This window comes from Anser brachyrhynchus (assembly GCF_964034855.1).
Source record: "Anser brachyrhynchus genome assembly, chromosome: 11".
Lineage (NCBI taxonomy): Eukaryota > Metazoa > Chordata > Aves > Anseriformes > Anatidae > Anser > Anser brachyrhynchus.
This window is the reverse complement of record NC_137706.1, coordinates 7,574,095-7,593,041: the sequence shown is the minus strand read 5'-3', so window position 1 is coordinate 7,593,041 and position 18,947 is coordinate 7,574,095. Positions and strand designations below refer to the sequence as shown.

Genomic DNA, 18,947 nt, shown 5'->3' with positions numbered 1-18,947 from the left:
AAGAGAACAGCTCAGGTAAACACAGAACAAGCAAAGAAATCATTTGCATCACATCCAGACTGCATCTCTCAAATCCAAACAGAACTCAGGAGAAAGAGTCACAAGATCAAAAAGCTGTTAATCTCCTTGGTTCAGTGCTCCTCCAGAAGAGATCTTTTTTCATGTACTTTCCAGATCCTGTTTGTATTTATGGAACATATTATGGATGTATTACATACATGACTAGCTCTACACAGCCTTCTGCAAACAGTCAAGATGAAGTTATCATTCCACCCATCTTTTTTTCAATAAAGTCATTATCCTCTTCAATTTTGGTTGGAATCTGGGTCAGGGTGAGTTTTCTAAGACAGCAAGTATTCGGGGGTGGAGAATATTCTCAGGGCTTTAGGGTAAAAAAAGAAAAGAGGCTTAAGATAAGAAACGCCTGTTTGACTTATAGAACAGAACAGAATGTGGAAGGTAAGCAAAGAGGGAAGAATAAAATGAACAAAAATTGACAGGTTCTGGTGTATAGTTTGAAATCTGTTCTCGTGTACAGTTTGAAACAAGTACTGTGACTGAGTATAGGAGACCAAATCTAAAAAAATACCCAGCTTTCTTTTAAACAAAGGAAAACATTTACACATCTAATGTGAAAATTTTGCAAGGGATACAAAGATGGTGAAGGGCCTAGAGGGGAAGACGTATGAGGAGCGGCTGAGGTCACTGGGCCTGTTCAGCCTGGAGAAGAGGAGGCTGAGGGGAGACCTCATCGCGGTCTCCAGCTTCCTCACGAGAGGGAGTGGAGGTGAAGACGCCGATCTATTCTCCTTAGTCACCAGTGACAGAACCCGCGGGAATGGTGTCGAGCTGAGGCAGGGGAGGTTTAGGCTAGACATCAAGAAGAGGTTCTTCACTGAAAGGGTTGTCGCACACTGGAACAGGCTCCCCAGGGAAGTAGTCACTGCACCAAGCCTGTCTGAATTTAAGAAGCGATTGGACTGTGCACTTAGTCACATGGTCTGAAACTTTGGGTAGACCTGTGTGGTGCCAGGAGCTGGATTCAATGATCCTTATGGGTCCCTTCCAACTCGGGATATTCTGATTCTATGATTCTATTGCTACCTAGCTCTAGGAATTACATTAAGAAACTCAAACTTTCTTCAACTACTTTCCTTACTAGTGGCAAGCATAAACATAACTGTGACTTTATGTCTATGTTCTGTATTCTTAAACAAACAAGTTGATGTAATTGATTAGACATGCTGTATTCTCATCAGTAAATGAGGCATAGATTTGCTAATCTGTAGTTGGTGGCTCCAAATTTCAGTTTCAGATACTTTAATATGTCCACTTAAAGCCACTTAAAAGAAATCTCTAGGAGTCTATGAATGTAGCTGCCGATTCAAATCATCTCCAGAAACTTGAATATTTCAGAAATCTTTGTTCTAACACACATTATTGCTTCCTGCAGTTATAATAGCAGCAGAAGAGCAATATATTACTTGTTAATTATCCGTGGTCAAGAAAAGACACCTGAATATAGGATTCTGAGTACGGATTTCACAGGAGAATTTTATTCAGAGCTTTCAGGGTGTCATGAGTTGGAAAGATCTTCGTGATATGGTGCTAACTTGGGGTTTGGGGATGACGTTAGTAGGTGCCTCGTCTTTTTCTGGAATCAGAACTGCAAAAGGCATGTCTAAGTGTTTTCATGAAGTTTTCACAACCTCTTTGGTGTGGGGAACAGGAGTGTGCCTAATACATCTAGAGCTTACAGTAGGTTTAAAAAAAATACTGAAATGCCTTATTTTAATTTATTTGCTGGGGACCATTTTTAGGTCAGCACCCTTACTACCTCCATATCTGCTCCAGAATGCTATCCAATTTAGGTACTTCCAGTCTTCCTTATGTCCTACAGTTTGAGCTGAAGTACTGAGTTTGCTCTAGCTTGTTTTTCCTGAGTAACAAAACTGTTCATAAAGTATGTCACTAACAGCCACTATTATAAAAAGTTCAGAGACGTAATTTCCATCGGAAGGGACCCAGCATGTGCATGGAGGCCCCTGCTTACCAGGAGAACGTGTTCCAGGAGTTCCAGATATCCCAGCGTACATTCTGTTCCAAAGCGCAGGGCTCTCTCTCGAACTTCTTCGCTCACCTCTTGGTGATACGATGCTTGCTGTGGAGGCAAAACATTAGTATCCCCCAACTGCTCCCAGTTGAGGAGGTCAACGCAAAGAGGACAGAGGAAGGAGAGGGGAAGAGATTTCTCACAACAGACAGAAGACATTAGAGCTTGAGAGCCAGCTATTTCTATTGTAAAATAGGTGAGCAAACTGGGCTTCAAAAGTAGCAGGGTTCCAGTTTTCAGAAAAGCATTAATACATTCCCTTTTATTAGCACATCTTCCTCTCTGGCTATCCTTCATCAGTCTTTCTCAGCATACTTCCTTAGGTATTGTCAGCAGTAGTACTACTTTCTACCAGTTAAAGCCAAATACAGAATCCCCTGAAGAACACTCTGAAAATAGAGGAATATTTATGATTTCTTTTAATGAAAAAGTATCACTTGGAAAACATCTTGGGGCTGGAATTGGCTCTTGGGTTGCACACAATGTTCTACAGTGCAAGGTTTATGCCACTGTGGCTCTTCCTGTTTACTAATATCAACAAAAATAAAAATTGTAAGAGTAGTTTTGCAACCCACAAATGGGCATATACATGTTTCAGGTCACAGAAGTGCTAAAACCCTATTTTACAGTAAGCCTGGGCAGTCAGTCTTGAAGGAATCAATACAGAAATGGTCATCTGGTTTAGAAGCCAAAGCACAGGGCTGGACACAGAAAGCACTGTACCAGAGTTCAAGCACCAGCCTAGTGCTTTTCCTTTTCTCACTTTTCCTTCTCCCTTCCACAAAACAAAGACAAGGGTTTGTTCCTTGTAGAAAGCTTTGCAAACAACAGATGAAAAGTGCTCTAGAAGCACCAGGATGTTGTTATTCTACATGAGAGGGGAAAAAAGCAAACCAACCAACACCAAAAAACACTTAGCTGCTTTTTGTTATCTTAAGACATTGTAAGTAAAAACTTATTAATGGCTTGAGCTTGAAATAGGGATTTCATACAGCAATAGACAGCGTGAGAACCATCTCTTTAAATACAGACAAGCAGCAGCAGCAGCAGCTTTTGACTTCTTAAGGATTTCCACTAAGTATAATGTCTGACATAAGCCTGAATAATTCAATCATTTAATCCATAATAAAAAGTGAAAACTGCAGCCTATTCAAGCCTTGTATTTTCTAAAATAAATGTCTGTTTCATTGGGAACTTCTAAATTGAACATAAGTGCCGGTTGTAAACAAGTAAAACTTCATAAATAACTTAAAAAATAGCATTTTCTCTCACTGAACAGCCCCATTCACCCCTGGAGCCTCCTGCCTTCGATTAGGACTGGAGATTATCGCTATACGTGTATTTGGGGTGCTTCCCGCAACCCTCCACACCCAGAGCAAGTCCTGTTTTCGGCTGGGCCTGGAGCTGGTCTACGGGCTCCCTCTGCTGGTAAATTCAGGATCAGCACAGCACAGAAACCATCCAACCCTTCATCCTGCAATAAATAAATAATCTGAAGGGAAATGAGAATTGAGAAACAGGATAGGTTTTTCCCCACCTTCAGCATACTTCAAATAAGTTCTAGAGGTTCTGAAAATGCAGTACTGCTTATCTTCCTTTTTCAAATCGAGCAAAAGGCTTCCCCAGTGTTCCATATGAATATATTGCATAACACCATAAAATGCCTCTTGTGTACTTAAGTATTATTTTTACACATGCAATTAGAACAAACATCTGTAGGAGAGAAATATAAACTTCCTCTGTGCTTTGCACACATGACCAAGACTGATATCTGAATACTTACGAAGTATTTCTGAGGTTTGATAAATCTTAAACCATTTACTTCACAGCAGACTAAAGTAGTGATAAACTCATTTTAAAAAGACATTTTTGTAATCTAGAAATATACAAACATAAATCTCACTACATCAGTTAGGACTTGTAACAGAAATTTTTACCTTCCCTGATGTGCAAACAAAGCCTGACAACGCTTCTCAAACAAACATGTTTCCAAAGAACCAAAATAGAGATTTCCTCACACCAAGGCTTCTTCTCTTTGCTATCAAACCTCATTTTCTCCCTGTGCTTTCAAAAGCATTGAGGCAGCACTACCTGACTCTCACTCTACAAATCCTAGCCCGTCAGCACTTGTGGGCGTAAAATATACTAAAACAGTGTTAGAATCAAAAAAAAAAAAAAAAATCACTGCTGTTTGAAGGAACCTTGAGAATTCATGTAGTCCAACCTCCTGCTTAAAGCAGGCTCAACATTGCTTTCAGACCAGACAGCTTAGGTCTTTGCCCAGTAGGGTCTTGAAAATCTCCAAAGATGGAAATTTCGTATTCTTCTCAGGTCCCTGTCCCAATGCTTAATCATCCCCAGAGTGAAACACATGGAACTTTTAATGTTTCCATCTTGGACTGTTGTGTTTTGTTCTTGTGCCATGCACCTTAAGTAAACGGCCTGACTCCATCTCTTCTCAGTAATTTCCCGTTAGATTTCAGAGGGCTGCCGCTGGGTCCTGCCAAAGCCATCTCTTCTCCAGGCTGAACAAGCCCCACTTCTTCAGCTTCTCCTCACAAGAACTGTGCTCCAGCCCCAACTGTCTGGGTGGCTTCTGATGAACTCGGTCCAGTGTAATCAATGCCTTTCTTGTCCTGGGGAGCCCAAAACCGTACTTCTAGATGCAGTCTAATGAGTGCTGAGGAAAGTGAATAATCCCCTCCTTCAATCTCCTGGCTAAGTAACAATCTAAGTGATTACTTACTTCAATTATTTACTATGCTTTTGACACACCTTTCGTACTTTTTTTTTCTTGTTGTTTTTTTTTCCCCCAAAAGCAACCATAAGAATATCGATATTCTGCACTGGTTACTTACTGCAGAGTCATTATTTTATACAAGACAAAAATTATTAACAAGCATAGGTATATATAAATATAGCTACTAAAAAGTCAAATCCCTTATACTATTTGGTTTAGGCAGCTGACAATGAAATACATCTTTAAATTAATTTAAATTACTGACACTGGTGAAATCTGTGCAATGTTTTACACAGTTCTATAACTCACATACATGCACATTTGTTGTAGCCCAAAGAACCTCAAATTTTGGTTACTTGTCAGTGGTTATTTTACAGATGAGCTATATCATGCTGAAAAAGGAAATAGTATTTTTCAAAAAGAACAAATTGCACATCACTGCACAGTTCCCACTCTAAAAGTTCAAGGGATATCACTTATCATGGAAATGCCATGTACAGTTCGTAAAAATTAATGGCATAAGGTATCTAAATCTCTGGGCAAAAAATTTAGAAACAGGATTTTCTAAATAAAGTCTGATATAAGCTGTTTATTTAAAAGCTTTGTTAAATGACATGACAATTTTGTCCCATATTTTAGGTTGTTCATCAAATAAGCACTCCTGTGGACTCATTCCTGTTTCCCAATAATCTCTCTTGATTTTATGAAAGCTAGAGAAGATAAAACTAGATTATTAGCCTTTACCTTAACTGTTCTAAACTATACTATAGCTAATTGGTTATTATTTTGAATTTTTCTTACTAAGTTAGGGAGCCTAATTCAAAGAATTCATAATTGGCTGAGAAGGCCTCCATGTCAGTGTATTATTATAGCTAAGTAAAATGATTTCCAGACATTTTCCTTCTGCACATTGCTTGCTTTGTGAAACTAATTCCCTGAGAAGTCGTGAATGCTTTTCTAGCATTCCTTAGTACATTATTCAATTTGCAAAAAAAATCATCCTGTAGGCCACCAGCTACAAACTACGGAACCATTAAATTAACTGGGAGCAAAAATGAACATGAGAAGATGAATACTTTCAAAGCAAATGTTCAAAACTACATACCAAGCTTTGCACTGTGCATATAACATTTTTAGAAACAGATGACTTCCTGAGAATTTGTTGCTTGTTTGGAGAGAGATCCAAACAAAAATGTGTCTACACTAGCCAATTCCAAATGACAAAGGATGTTTAGTGCATTTCAGCATCTGAATTGATGCCTTTTGTCATAACATTGCACAATTACAAATTGTTCTACCCTCTCCTAGAAGTGTCAATTAACTGGATTCTGCCTAAGACATGATATGGAATAGTTCTCGTGTAATTAGCATGGTTGCTTACTTTTCCTGTGCAAATTATACCTGTTTCATTTTGTTATGCTTCTGAGATTAGCAAGTAGAGACGGTAGAATCAAAATGTGAAGTATGCAAAGTATTCAAGAACTGTCAGACACTAAAAACGCTCTAAGAAAATGAAGTCAAAATAAAAAGTTTAATTCAACAGTTTGTATAAATCCAGCTTTATGTTATATTAGACCTTCCACTTTGGTTTTTAAAATGATCATTAATCAAAAATTATTCCTCCAATTTGGTCAGTATTAAGCTAAAAGTAATCTGGGACAGACTTTGGCAGGAATGCAATGAAATAACGCAATTCACAAGTCACAGAGAACACCATTTTCCTGTCATCTTCCATGCATGTAAAGACATAATAAATACAATTTACAGACAAAGATCAACAGGAATGAGTTAGTTCATATGGTCTTTACAGTCCCAACATTTTTATTTATGCCTAGATCCTTTTTATCATCAGAAAAAAAGACAAATGATTCTTCAGTCACTTATACAACATACCCATGCCTGCCCCAAGTTTTGTACATCTGCTTTTAAAAGTTGTCTAGCTCAAGCAAGTTTAGAAAAGAAGTTATCACTATTTTCAGTGCAAATATCAAACACATTTTTGTAAAGCAAAAAAGAAGCTGATAAAACCAACACGTTTGCCTAAGGAGAAAAGAAAGGACTACTAAAACAGACCTAAATGACTACCTTAAACAGGGGATTCCTAGAAATACTGCAATCATATTTCTGACCATAGCATTATTCTTATACTCTACTGCTTGTGCAGATTTCTTGTCTTCCAGTTTAGTAAGATACTGAAAACATGAAAATTAGGTCAATTAAAACTTCATTTTCACAAAAATAAAGCAGTGAGCATTAGTGTTGGTTTGGTTTTTTGTTTATTTAACACAGAAAATTCTGATAGGGATGTTACTACATTACCTTAGAATTATCATAACCATTAACTTCCTCATCTGAAAAGTAAAACCTTAATAAAAAGAAAACTGAACAGGATCTATAACATTCAAGGGATTTAGAGAGAGAGGAAAAAAATCAGTCTTAGGCAAGGAAGTGAATCTTTACCTTACAAGCTGTTAGCATGTCAGCTACTGCTTTGCGGCTCAGATTTGCTGTAGCAATCACATCCTCCTGTCTGCATGAGTTCCCAGCTGCAACAGCTTTGGCTGTTGCCATGGTGATTCCTTTCGTCATCCGGATTGATTCTTCAGGTGATGATGTCTTTTCTGGAACCTCATTTGACTGAAACACCTGTAAGTGGAAGCAGAAGGAAAGCCTGACACCCTTCAAGTCAAACCAGAACAACTTAAACCACGAAAAAGAGACAACTGGAAGCAGCCTTCAAATAGCAGGAAATTAGAAACACATTCAGAGTACTTCAATATCATTTTCATTGGTCATCAGCCTGGTTCTGATAAGCCTGCTCACCTACAGACAGAGAGAAACAATAAGCTGAAGAAAGGATACAAGAAAAGCTTAACCCACTCATCTCAAAGGACAACTCATCTAAGTACCTAGATCACAGTTTTACAGACAGCTGTTTAGAGCGTTACAATATCAAAAGAATTAATATTCTTTCAGTTAGATGTATTTTTTCATCCTGACTGCTGCCTACGCTGCTCTACTCAAATAAAGAGATCCTTCCTTCGCAAAGGCTGTGGGCTACCAAGTGATTGCTGCCGAAACCAGCACAGTGCAGGGTAGACTGAGAACATCACCAAAATATTCAAATGCCTCTTAAAAAAATGGAGGTGGAGAAGGGATAAAAAAAATGTAGAGCATTTTCTTTTTCTCTACACTTGGTGTCCCTTAAAAGCCTAAAGATATAATTTTCCATGGAGAATTGTCTGAAAACAGTTCAAACTATCTGACAGTACATACCACTTACGGATAGAGGAATACATTAACTGTCATAAGAGATAGATAAGAGCTGGGTAACTTTAGATTTAGCTCATATTTCCCGTTCTCAAGCTTTAATCTATTTGCTTGCCAATCTTTTTTTCTCTGCAGTAGCAATTCCAAGTGTACAATTAATCAAGTTTTCTCTAATACACACAGTGCAAGCAATGCTTTGGGAGTATTTCAATCTTACACATGCTAGTGGTTACAGAATCCAAATGTCTTGACAAACATTAGCCTGATTTACCCCATGCTCCTGGTTCATCAGTGTTTTAACTTTCCAGAAATGGAAGTGATGTTAAAAATCAAGCCTAATCAAGTATGCGAATAACATTCCTTGGTGTTGCTCAGCTTCAATCCATGGAGTTCCAGGTCAAATTTGAAACATTTTCCTGAGCACGTGTACCATTCTTGCTTCCTCTCTGTGCCCTCCCAGCACTCTGCTTTTCTTCCCACATCCTCCTAGAATTCCACTTTTCTCCCCATGAAAAAAAATGACATCACCACCACCACAGGCCTGTTCCTTACCAAGTCCCATCACTAAACTATGTCCCTTTGTGCCATGTCCACATGTTTCTTGAATATCTCCAACTTTCCAACCACTCTTCCCCAAGCTTATAGCGCTGCATGGGGTTGTTATGACCCAAGAGTGGCACCTGGTGTACGTCATATGATTGGACTTGTCCCATTGATCCCTCTGCAAAGCCTTCCTAACTTCAACCAGATTGACCGTTTCATCTAACTTGGTGCTGTCTGCAGACTTACTGAGGGCGCACTGAGCTCCCTCATCTGGATTATTGATAAATAATGTTAAACAAAACTGGCCCCAGTACTGAACCCTGGGGAACACCACTGCAGACCAGCCGCCAACTGGATTTAACTCTATTCACTAGGACTCTTTGAGTGCAGCCGTCCACCCAGCAAACTAAAGACCTGTCCATGCAATGAGCAGCCAGTTTCTCCAGAATACTGTGGGAAACAGCAAACACTTCATTAAAATACTATGAAGTATTTTTCGAAGAAAATGCCTATATTTTTCAAAAATGGATTTTAACCAAAAAGGGAACAAAACAGGCTTCTTCACAAACACACAAGTTTTGATTTATGTCACTGACCAGTCTACTAGTAAAAGAGTAACTGAAAAGTGCAGTTGTAGGTTGTACTATTGTATCTTAAAGAGGAAGAAAAAAAAAACCTGTCATGGTCTAACACCTAATTTGGAAGAAAATTCTATTCTATTGTTAATTCCTACTTAGACAAAATATTGGATATCAGGCTATTTAGCGCTTCTAATATCATGTCATAATAAAGGAAAAAGAAACAAGATTAAACTGTAACTGTAATACAGCTTTGATAGTAAAGAGACATTTTGAAAGCTAGGGTCAATAAAAAAGCAAAGAACATTTGACTCAAAATAATATCTGCAGTGAACGCTTTGTGTCTAAAGAACAAAGAACCAGTTGCTTCCAGATTTTTACATGACAGTAGCATCTCAAATCCTGCAGTGGGGACTTGTAACATCTGAAAGTACATAGGCTGAAGTGGTATGTAATTGTACTTTCAGAGATGATTTATAACAGATGGAGGGAGCCAAATTGCATCTAAGTCATTGCAGGGCAGTAAAGCATAGCTTGAGGAGTCCCTGGGCTGCCTGGCTTGATGTTAAGAGTTTATTTACAAAAGCTGCCATGTATGGCTATTCTATTCTTTACCGTGAGTTCCTGTTTGATATACTCAATTGTGGCCTCAAGAGCTCTTGTCCCTCGAGTAGCTTCATCTTCTACTGCTTTAACTGTCTTCAAAAGTGATGTGACATTTGTTACCATCACCTGAAAAAGAGAGAGGTAGAGAAAAGGATGCATGATTCCTTCTTCGCATTTTTCAGAGCATGGTATGAATCATCAAGGCAGATTGATCTAAGTAGTCTTATTATTTCTAATAGGGCCTAAAAAGCTTCACGAATTGTATTTGTTACAGGAACAAATATCAACTCTCCTGTTTGCCAGCTTATAAATGTTCCCTGTAAGTTGCAGAAGCGTAGCACAACTTACTGCAGAGTGATACTGCAGTTATTGTTCCCATTACAAACAGTTCTAATGCAGCGTAACCTGTCATTCTCTTTCCTATACCCCAATGTGTTGACATACAAACAATACCTAGTCACACCTGAAGTCTTGGGAATTAAGAGACAGAAAGGTCAGCTTGTTGACAGTTTAGGAATTACAACACAGATAGCTCTTCTGAGCAGAAAGAGCCAAGAAACCGCTTTTCTTGGCTAGACAGGTCATTTTTAAGTAGCGCCTCTACAGTATGCAGTTCTCATCTGCTCTGAAAGAAACAGAGGTGCAGGTCTTACAGGTAAGGAAGAGACATGAGTAAGAACTTGTAGACAAAATGCTATCATTACACTCCCATAATGTGAAAGCAGAAGTAATACTGCCTAAGTCTCCACATCTGGAAATATTTTGTAGACACAAAGTTGAAAGATCTTTCTGAGGCACTGTCATAATATATCGCAGATGCAAGGAAAATATAGCACAAATACAGCATAGATGTGGTGGAATCTACATGACTTTTGAGCTTTGACACTTATGAACTACCTCCTGGAAACATCTAGGAGAAAAGGACTGGACATGCACAACATCTTACTGTGGAGTTCTTGGTGGTGTTGTTCCCCCTCCAGCCTGCAAGGTCTAAATAAGGAGTATAACATGCTTATCTTCAGCATTATTCAGATTCCAGGATGTAGGTAACACTTTTTTATAGGATACAATTTAGTCTATAACATTATTAGATGAGAACTTGCCCTCAGACATGCAAAAGATGCAAGTTTCTCTCTAGAAAGACTACAGTTCTTCCATCAAAAACCCAAAAGTTACCTGACTGCCTACAAAAACTGATAGCTTCAGGGAAACCCAATAGTATCTTACTATTTTCCTGTATCATCCCAGAATGCTAATGAAACAAAGAAAGAGATGAGATCTCAGTGAACCAGAAACTGCTGAAATCCAAGCTTCAGCTGCCTAGGAAGTGTGATTGTACCTAATACTTTCAGATAAAAAATAAGTTTTCACCTTGGCAGCCCCCTTCAGATGGTACATGGATGGGTCATCTGCTGGTTTGCTGGCAGCTCCTTTGGTAGCACCAATGAGATCAGAAAGGGCCTTTGCAACATCCTTGATAGCATTAATCAGGACAACCTATAGGAATGAGCAATAGCCATGAGGCTCAGCCAAGAAATGTCAGCCTGGATGAACGCATGATTTTTAGAGAACTGCTAAACAAAGCCTAGTAGTGATAGGTAAAGACACAAATATACACAAATATAACCACCCTCCCTCTCTCTACCCCAATAAAACATATAACATTCTAGAAAAGGAAAAACTGTGTTTATAGCTACAGTATTTCATACAATCAGTCAGTTTGTAAAAATGATTATTTCTTGTGAAGAAACTGAAACGCTGATTGCAAGTAGGCTGTTGTTCCTCTGAACTTCTGTAAGAGGTTTACTTTTCCCTATGTTCTTGTTGATGTTCTTCAGATGACAGCAATTAAACAGACTGATTATACGGTTACAAACTACCACTACATACCAACTGTGAAATTCGCTACTAAAAAAGCAAGTGTACTTGCTTCAGCTAGATGTTAGAGGGAGACATTACTTTAGGGAAAAGAATGTTGAGTCTCCTTAAGTGGCCTTACAGAATTAAGTGCCATATGACTTAGCTGTCATTAAGGTCAGGAAAAGTCAAATCTAGAGATATTGCTTCCTAAAACCAAGCTCAAGTAGAGAACTCCCAGACAACATACAGACACTACAAGAAGTTATATACAGACACTAAAGCCTTATTAGATAATATAGGGTACTATTGAAATAACTTCTCCAAAGCCTTCTCCCTTGTGCTTTCCACTTACAGAAAATGTGCTAAGTATTTTTCCTAGGTTTCAGAGCATTTGTTCATCTTAAGAAAAAATATTAACACATGCAAGAAAAATAAAGCTCAGGGGAAAAAAAAGGCACAGTCAGTTATCAATAACTGCATTTCTATAGCATTATATAACTGCAACTTCCTTCCAAAGCTGTGATTCTATAAATGCTAGTGGGCCCAGCATCTGAAATGCAACATGTAGATGCTGAGCTTAGTGACATGGTTTAATGGTGGGCTTGGCCGTGCTATGTTAAAGGTAGTACCAGATAATCTTAGAGGTCTTTTCCAACCTAAATGATTCTATGATCTTTTACGCCTCTTTTTAGTTCATTGTAACTTTTATAGAAGTAAAGTCCTTGCCACTGTAAGACATCTGAAACTCTATCACTTCAGTTAAAGTCAGTTTTGCTTCCACAGAAAAATGCTGTGATGGTATTGTGTGCTAAAGCTATTAGAAATGCTCCATTTAGGACAAATGATGCACTTAAAATTTTCAACTGGCAATATAAAATTGCTCCCTCAAATACCTACTTTTGTACAATAGCTTTTATTCTAGATACTACATTCTCAGCTTTTACATAGAGAGTAAAACAATGATAAATCTTTTAAATTTGCAAATATGTTACTAGTTTAAGGAAATCCTCTGTTAAAAACAAGAAAATATTTCCAGCAGTGTGTTTTCCAGAGAGAAACATCTTGGAAGTTTACTCCATCACGGAAATCATGCAAAAGCAGAACACACATCCCTTTCAGAGCCCTAAGCAAACAAGCAGACTTTTTCAAACCGATTTGCCACCACAGGCACATCTGCAACAATTGTCAATCTCCATTTCACCAAGATCCCAAGAAACAACTGAAGAAATATTTGAGATAACCTACACTGAAAGCTTAAGTTACTGCATTAAATTAAAAAACTCAGATATAGCTATAGAATGCTGAGAATTTAGCCTATGCAAGTAACACAGTGCCTAGCTCAGCTGTAAGCTCAATAAATAGCTTTAAAGTGATGCAATGTATTTACAACAAAGTGGTAACTCGGGAGTCCCATCATAACATAGCAAAAACAATACTTTGCCAAAAGCATCCAAGCCGTAACACACTCGTGAAATAAAACCAGAAGTCTTATATAAAGGCTTGTCTATTTCCACTCGGTGTTCTAGACTCGTGATTGTATATTTAAAAATGAGCTATGTCTCACCCAGAAGAGCCCCAAGAGAGATAAATCCTACTGTCTTGCTTTAAAGCACAAGGCCTGTAAGGTCTTATCAAACAAAAAGGTCCTTTAGCCTCTTTTTCAATTTCTGTAAACCCCTTTGGTCTATTTCAGAGTATCAGAAAAACCTTAAGACATCTCACCTGCGTTTCAGGATCATCTGATCCCAGGCTAGCTGCTCCCAATTTTACAACCTCTGCAAGTTGAGTGATGGTGTTAGCTGATGACTGAGCTGCTTGAGCCAATTTGTCCTGACTTGAGGCAGCACCAGAAACCAACAATTTTGTATCTTCAACTAGGGCTTTTGCTGTTTTCAGAATATTTTCCCTAAAGGAGAAAAAAAAAAAAAAAAGCAGGGAAGTGAGTAAAAAGGAGAAGAGGAAAAAAACATCTTTTTCAATGTTATGCTGACTAACATCTTCATAAAAGAGCTGATGTAAGTCATCACACCAGTCATGACAATGTATCACAAGCCAGCTTGCTATTTAAAAACAAATAAATAAAATAACAAGACAATTAAAACGGCAGCATTGTATTTATATAATATTATATACAAGGCAGTTCACTGAAGTTACCTTGTCTTGAAAAGAAATGAGATAGGGAAATCTTGGAACAAAACGTTGCATTTTAACACAAGAAAATCAAGCCATGCTGTGAACAAACTAACAGGTGTCAAACGTCCACCTTAACCAGCATACCATATGGAAATGAAAACAGTCATTCTGACAGAGGGAGGCAGCAGCAAGAATGGCCAAAGGAACAAACAACATGACCTTATCAGGGCTCCCCTTCACCACAAACTAAGTTTTGGCACATCAGGCAAACAAACCCACAGCAACATTCAGATTAAAAAAAAAACCAAAACATTTTGAGTATACACTTCACAAATGACACAAGTTAACTCAGAACTATAATTGTAGCCATAGAAAATGTCTACCTGGAAATTATTGGCACCTGCAGAAAAAACCAACAACTTATTTTCTAACTCACTCACTGTAACAAACGGAGAGACACTCATTCTAGGGTTGTGCTTCAGGTAAGCTTTAAGTTCCAGTATTTGCACCATAAGTAACACACATTATGAAACTAAAAGACTGGTATAGTACAACCATTTAGCCTTCATTTACCTTCAGTAATCTAAACTAACAAATATCCTTATAATTCATAGCTTCAAGGAGAAAACTGTTTGAGGCCAGTCTTCAATATCTACCCATAAAGCAACAAAGAAAACATTAGCCTGGTGAAGTTAAAGAGAACAAGCCCGGACTTTCACTCTGTAGAACAGCAACAAGTAACACACCATCATATCTTGCCTCTTTCTTGAGCAACTAGTAGCGAGTCGGGAAATAAATACAGGCTATCTAACTGCTGTGTTGGCCAGCTAGGTTGCTAAGCAAAAATTCGGTATTGTGTCTGTGAAGCCCTGAGTTTTACTGCAAAGGTAGTCAAGTCAGATGGCATAAATCTCTTAATGTGTTGAAAGACACTGAGATTGTTATATTCCAGTTGCTACTAGAAGGAAAAACTGGCTTCTCTCCCAAAGGAGAAAACATGTGGCATAGCTGTGCCATTTCATTAACTGCTGCTTACATCAGCATTAACCATATGCAGTGTTGAGCAAGAAAAACTAGCAGACAGTCATAAACAGCTGTTGGAAAAAAAAAACATATAGACAAGATTTGTCTTCAATGTCATGGACTGTGATTCTCCCTACTGGGATGACAGTGCATGGTAGTCTATACAATGAAACAGTTTAATCAAAAACAAAAAAAAAGCCAAAATAGTGCTACAGATGTGGTTGTCTGTTGGAAGAGCTCTTGGCAGATGTTCTCCAACTGTTAAAAATACTTTCCTCACAGAAATAACCGAAGTGAGGTTTGCTGTCCTCTACCCATAATCTAATTTTCCTATTTCTCTTCTCACTCCACTGCTTCATTTGACTGCATTCCTGGGAATCTAGAAAGGTAGAAAATTTATCTCCACGTGCCTTTTGCTTCTGCCAGTTCCATTGTTCCCCTGTGCTCGCACTCTTCTGTCTTTTTCAGTTACACTGACCTGTGGTCTGCAAATGATTCGTTGTTTTCAGCATTAAGGGTTCCAGCAGTAGCAAACATGATAGTCGTGTCTAGATCTGCAATTATCCCAGACACAGCACTGGCTGCAGTAATACAGGCTTGCGTGCCTTTGTTTCCTGCTTGAAGGGCAGACAAAACTAAAGAGACCTGGAAATGACAATAAAGGAACAAGGTGGTCAATGAAACGAATCGTTTTTGTCTGATAGGAGTTAACAAACCCTTTTTGTATGATAGGAGTTAAGTTTGCTCTTCAAAATGACTGCAATCAACATTTGAAACTGATCCTGCACAGTTATTTTGCAAACTTTAACAAAACTCTCCTTTTCCTTTCTTGCTTTATGTGTGCATTAGTCACATAGGTTATGTTTTCCACCATAGGAAGCCTGTTACTAGCCTTTGTCATTCATGCTAAGACAGGCTGTCTCTTGATCAGGCATAATACGCAATGAACAAGCAGATCATGAAGGTCTTATCTACATCTGCTCTGAGTATAAACAATGACATTTGGCTATCAATACTATAAGCAGTCGTCTTCCTTATTATCTAAAAGAAGAGAAAAGCTGCCCCTGCTACAATAAATAAGAATTCCGATTATCTTGCAATACTTTGTATTGTCAATAAAGGGCCTGGCTACATTTACTTCAGGGTCACTTTTCCATCTCTCTGGTACTGCTCGGTAATATGATCACGAGGATAAAAAAAATCTCATTGTGATTCAATGTTGTCATACAGACAATAGTAAAGGAGGTGAATTTCTGCTGGCTGATGTTACACAACTGCTGCTGAGCTGAGATCCCTCCTATCCCTTTTTGGTAAATCAACATTTGGCAGAAAACCTGTGAAGAAAATAATGGCTCCATGTCTTGTACTGTAGTCACAGTGCAGTCCTACAGTGCTAAGACATCACTGCCACTCCAGTTCAAACAGTCACTTGAAAACAATCACCATCTGGTAACAAACATCTACATCCAAACGATACTTCAGTCCAAACAAGTGCAACCTACATATGCAAGCTACGCAAGGCATCTGCAGCATGTATTTCCAAAGACCAAGAAAACCCAGGCAAGCTGAAAATGCTAAATGCATGAGAACAGCCCAGTTTTAAAAGCAGAGGACACCGATGAACGAAGAACACGTCCTCAACCAACCTCATCATAACAATTGTTACTACCTACATGGACTTACTGTTTCCAGGGAAGTATCTTGTAAGACACAAGTGGCATCTCATGTCTTGGGGACCAGATTTGGACCACACTCCCTCCAGTATGAGGTTAATGTTTTATTATAAGTTAGAAACAGGACTGAGACTTATCTAGTACATGAACTGTACCGAACACTTGAAAGAAAAGAAGGAAAGTAAGAACCTCCAGCAATTCAGTCAATATCATAGTATAATGGGAAGTTTAAAAAAAAATATTTCCTGAACATACACACAACTTGACTGATTTACTCCCTGGTGAAGTCTAGTAGACAAACTCTGGGGCAATACAGATGGATGCCTTACCTTTTCAGTCACAGCACGAGCGCATTCTATCAGCTCCCTTTTGGTGTAACTGTCTGTAGGACAAATCTGGAGAGCACCAGCTTTTTGCACAAGAAAAATACAGCCATGACCAAGTTCTTGCACCCGAGTCTTGATCTGGAACCCTATCTACATGATAAAGGAGGTACAGGGTAGAAGGGAGCAAGAGCAAAGTAAGTAAATGTCATGCTGGCACACTGTGTCAACACAAACGGAAACATGTTCACTCTGGTGATTCCTTATTACCAAACTTCTGCCCATCACTATATTTTTGGCAGAGATTGGACTGATTTATTGTCATCTACTCACATAGCCCCTACAAAAGGCTTACTGATAAAACTGGAGAGCTAGTGAACCAGACCCTGGGAAAGAGAACACATCTGTAAACCTAAATTGGTGAGCATAAGACATTTATCCAAGCCAAGAGTATTTAACTCAAGCACACAAAACTTCACCAAGAAGTCTGCATGCATTTGAGTAATGCTATTTAATCTCCCAAAATCAAAAAGCAAAAAGAAGTTGTTGTCAGCAGGAGCTGTCTTAAACGTATTTATGATGGGTAAAAAGTAAACATTTGCTCTACACTGTTGAAATTGGGTTGAAGAATACATGACTTGATTCATTCGTTTTTGAATCTCGCACAGATTCTCATCTCTCCAGAAGTAACTATGTCCATATGCGATATTGAAAACTGAGATACTTCTGATTTATTAATAATTATATAGCATAAGGTGTGGTGTCCCTGACTGGAAATGTGTGCTAGTTCTAGCACCTGCAAGTACTGAGGCATATAATTTTGTATTTGGATTAATATGTAAGCAGGACTCACAGCCATTAGTATCACAAATGAAATTATTTCTACTTCAGGCAAAAAGTAACGTGCAATGGTCATTCAATTTAACAATATAAAGCTGAATGCAAGACATTGCTTTTCATTTAGCCACTGATCATGAAGCACTCAAGTAGTCTCTCAGTGGTGAAACCTAATTACAAAGTCAAAATCTCTGTGGAGATCTTTTATCTAGATAACCTGATACATCTCATGATGCTAAGATACCCTCTTACCCCATCTCAACCAAGTTCTTCTATGCTCCATAACCAGAGGAATTCAATGAAAAGAAGAGAAAAATTTATTTTTGCTCACAGAATATGCAGCACCTACTATAGCTGGTTAATCCAATTGAGGCAAATAGTAAGCGTGAGGAGCTTAATACCATGTAAGGAAGCCAATCCTCCAACATTGTTTTCTGATTCTAAGGTACGAAAGATGCCTGGCAGTAAAAGACAACTGTGCTCCTACTGTGTCCACACCCTGCTGTCAAGATGCTATACTTGAAAATAAGTACAGGAAGTACATTTTTCCAAGTATAACAGGAAGTTATATTTGAAATCTCTTACAGGCAAGATAAATAAACATATTTGTAATTCATCAGATCCTATGAGATAAAGAAAAACTGTATAGTAAATAAGAGCTTTCTCTGTGTTTGCAAGTTGTCTGTAAGTGATATCCTCAAGTGATTTGGAGAATTCTGACCTGATCTACAGGATTGTTAACTATAATCACAAGCTGTTGATTTTTGAAGCTGGATAGAGGTTTTCACTGAAGATTTCTATTCTTTCATCTTACACCACTTTCTTACAACAAATTGAAATGTTATTCCTTTTGCATAATCCCTAATGCTTGTTAAACATCTGCTGATTCATAGCTCTACTAATAGAAAACTTATTCCCTACAGTAAAAGAATACCCATGTTGACGCCACTGTGTGCACAGAATAGAGAGGTCTAAAAGCTGCAGACCTCCTCTGGTTCAGCTGTAGCTGCAGCCATTCGGCCCTGGAGAGCCAAATGCCCATAGTCATTGGTCATTTGTGATGCAAGTCCTCCCAACTCTTCCGGGTTAGTAACCGACTTAGTCATCTGAAAAAAGAACACAAGCAAGAGAGAAAGAAAAATGACAGGCATGAGAATAATTTGTTAATACACTCCAGTTTAGAAGCACACTCATTTGTTTGGCCACACTGATGAAACAGGGAAAAATGCTTGAAGTATAAGGGAGTTG

General features: G+C 38.4%; 1 protein-coding gene across 6 annotated transcripts in view; it reads right to left on the bottom strand.

The window, feature by feature from the left end:
• TLN2 (talin 2) overlaps positions 1 to 18,947 on the bottom strand; it is a 228,742-nt gene that overhangs the window by 74,215 nt on the left and 135,580 nt on the right. For all 6 annotated transcript variants that reach the window (XR_013956084.1, XM_080607980.1, XM_080607979.1 and 3 more), the window contains 8 exons: positions 18,686 to 18,805; positions 16,869 to 17,015; positions 15,345 to 15,511; positions 13,433 to 13,616; positions 11,222 to 11,347; positions 9,860 to 9,976; positions 7,314 to 7,499; positions 2,054 to 2,161 (listed from right to left, as the gene is read on the bottom strand). Coding sequence is in view for 5 of the 6 variants with exons in the window: in XM_080607980.1 (XP_080464106.1) it covers positions 2,054 to 2,161; positions 7,314 to 7,499; positions 9,860 to 9,976; positions 11,222 to 11,347; positions 13,433 to 13,616; positions 15,345 to 15,511; positions 16,869 to 17,015; positions 18,686 to 18,805 (1,155 nt within the window). In the remaining variant the exon portion in view is untranslated. The remainder of the gene's footprint in view (positions 1 to 2,053; positions 2,162 to 7,313; positions 7,500 to 9,859; positions 9,977 to 11,221; positions 11,348 to 13,432; positions 13,617 to 15,344; positions 15,512 to 16,868; positions 17,016 to 18,685; positions 18,806 to 18,947) is intronic.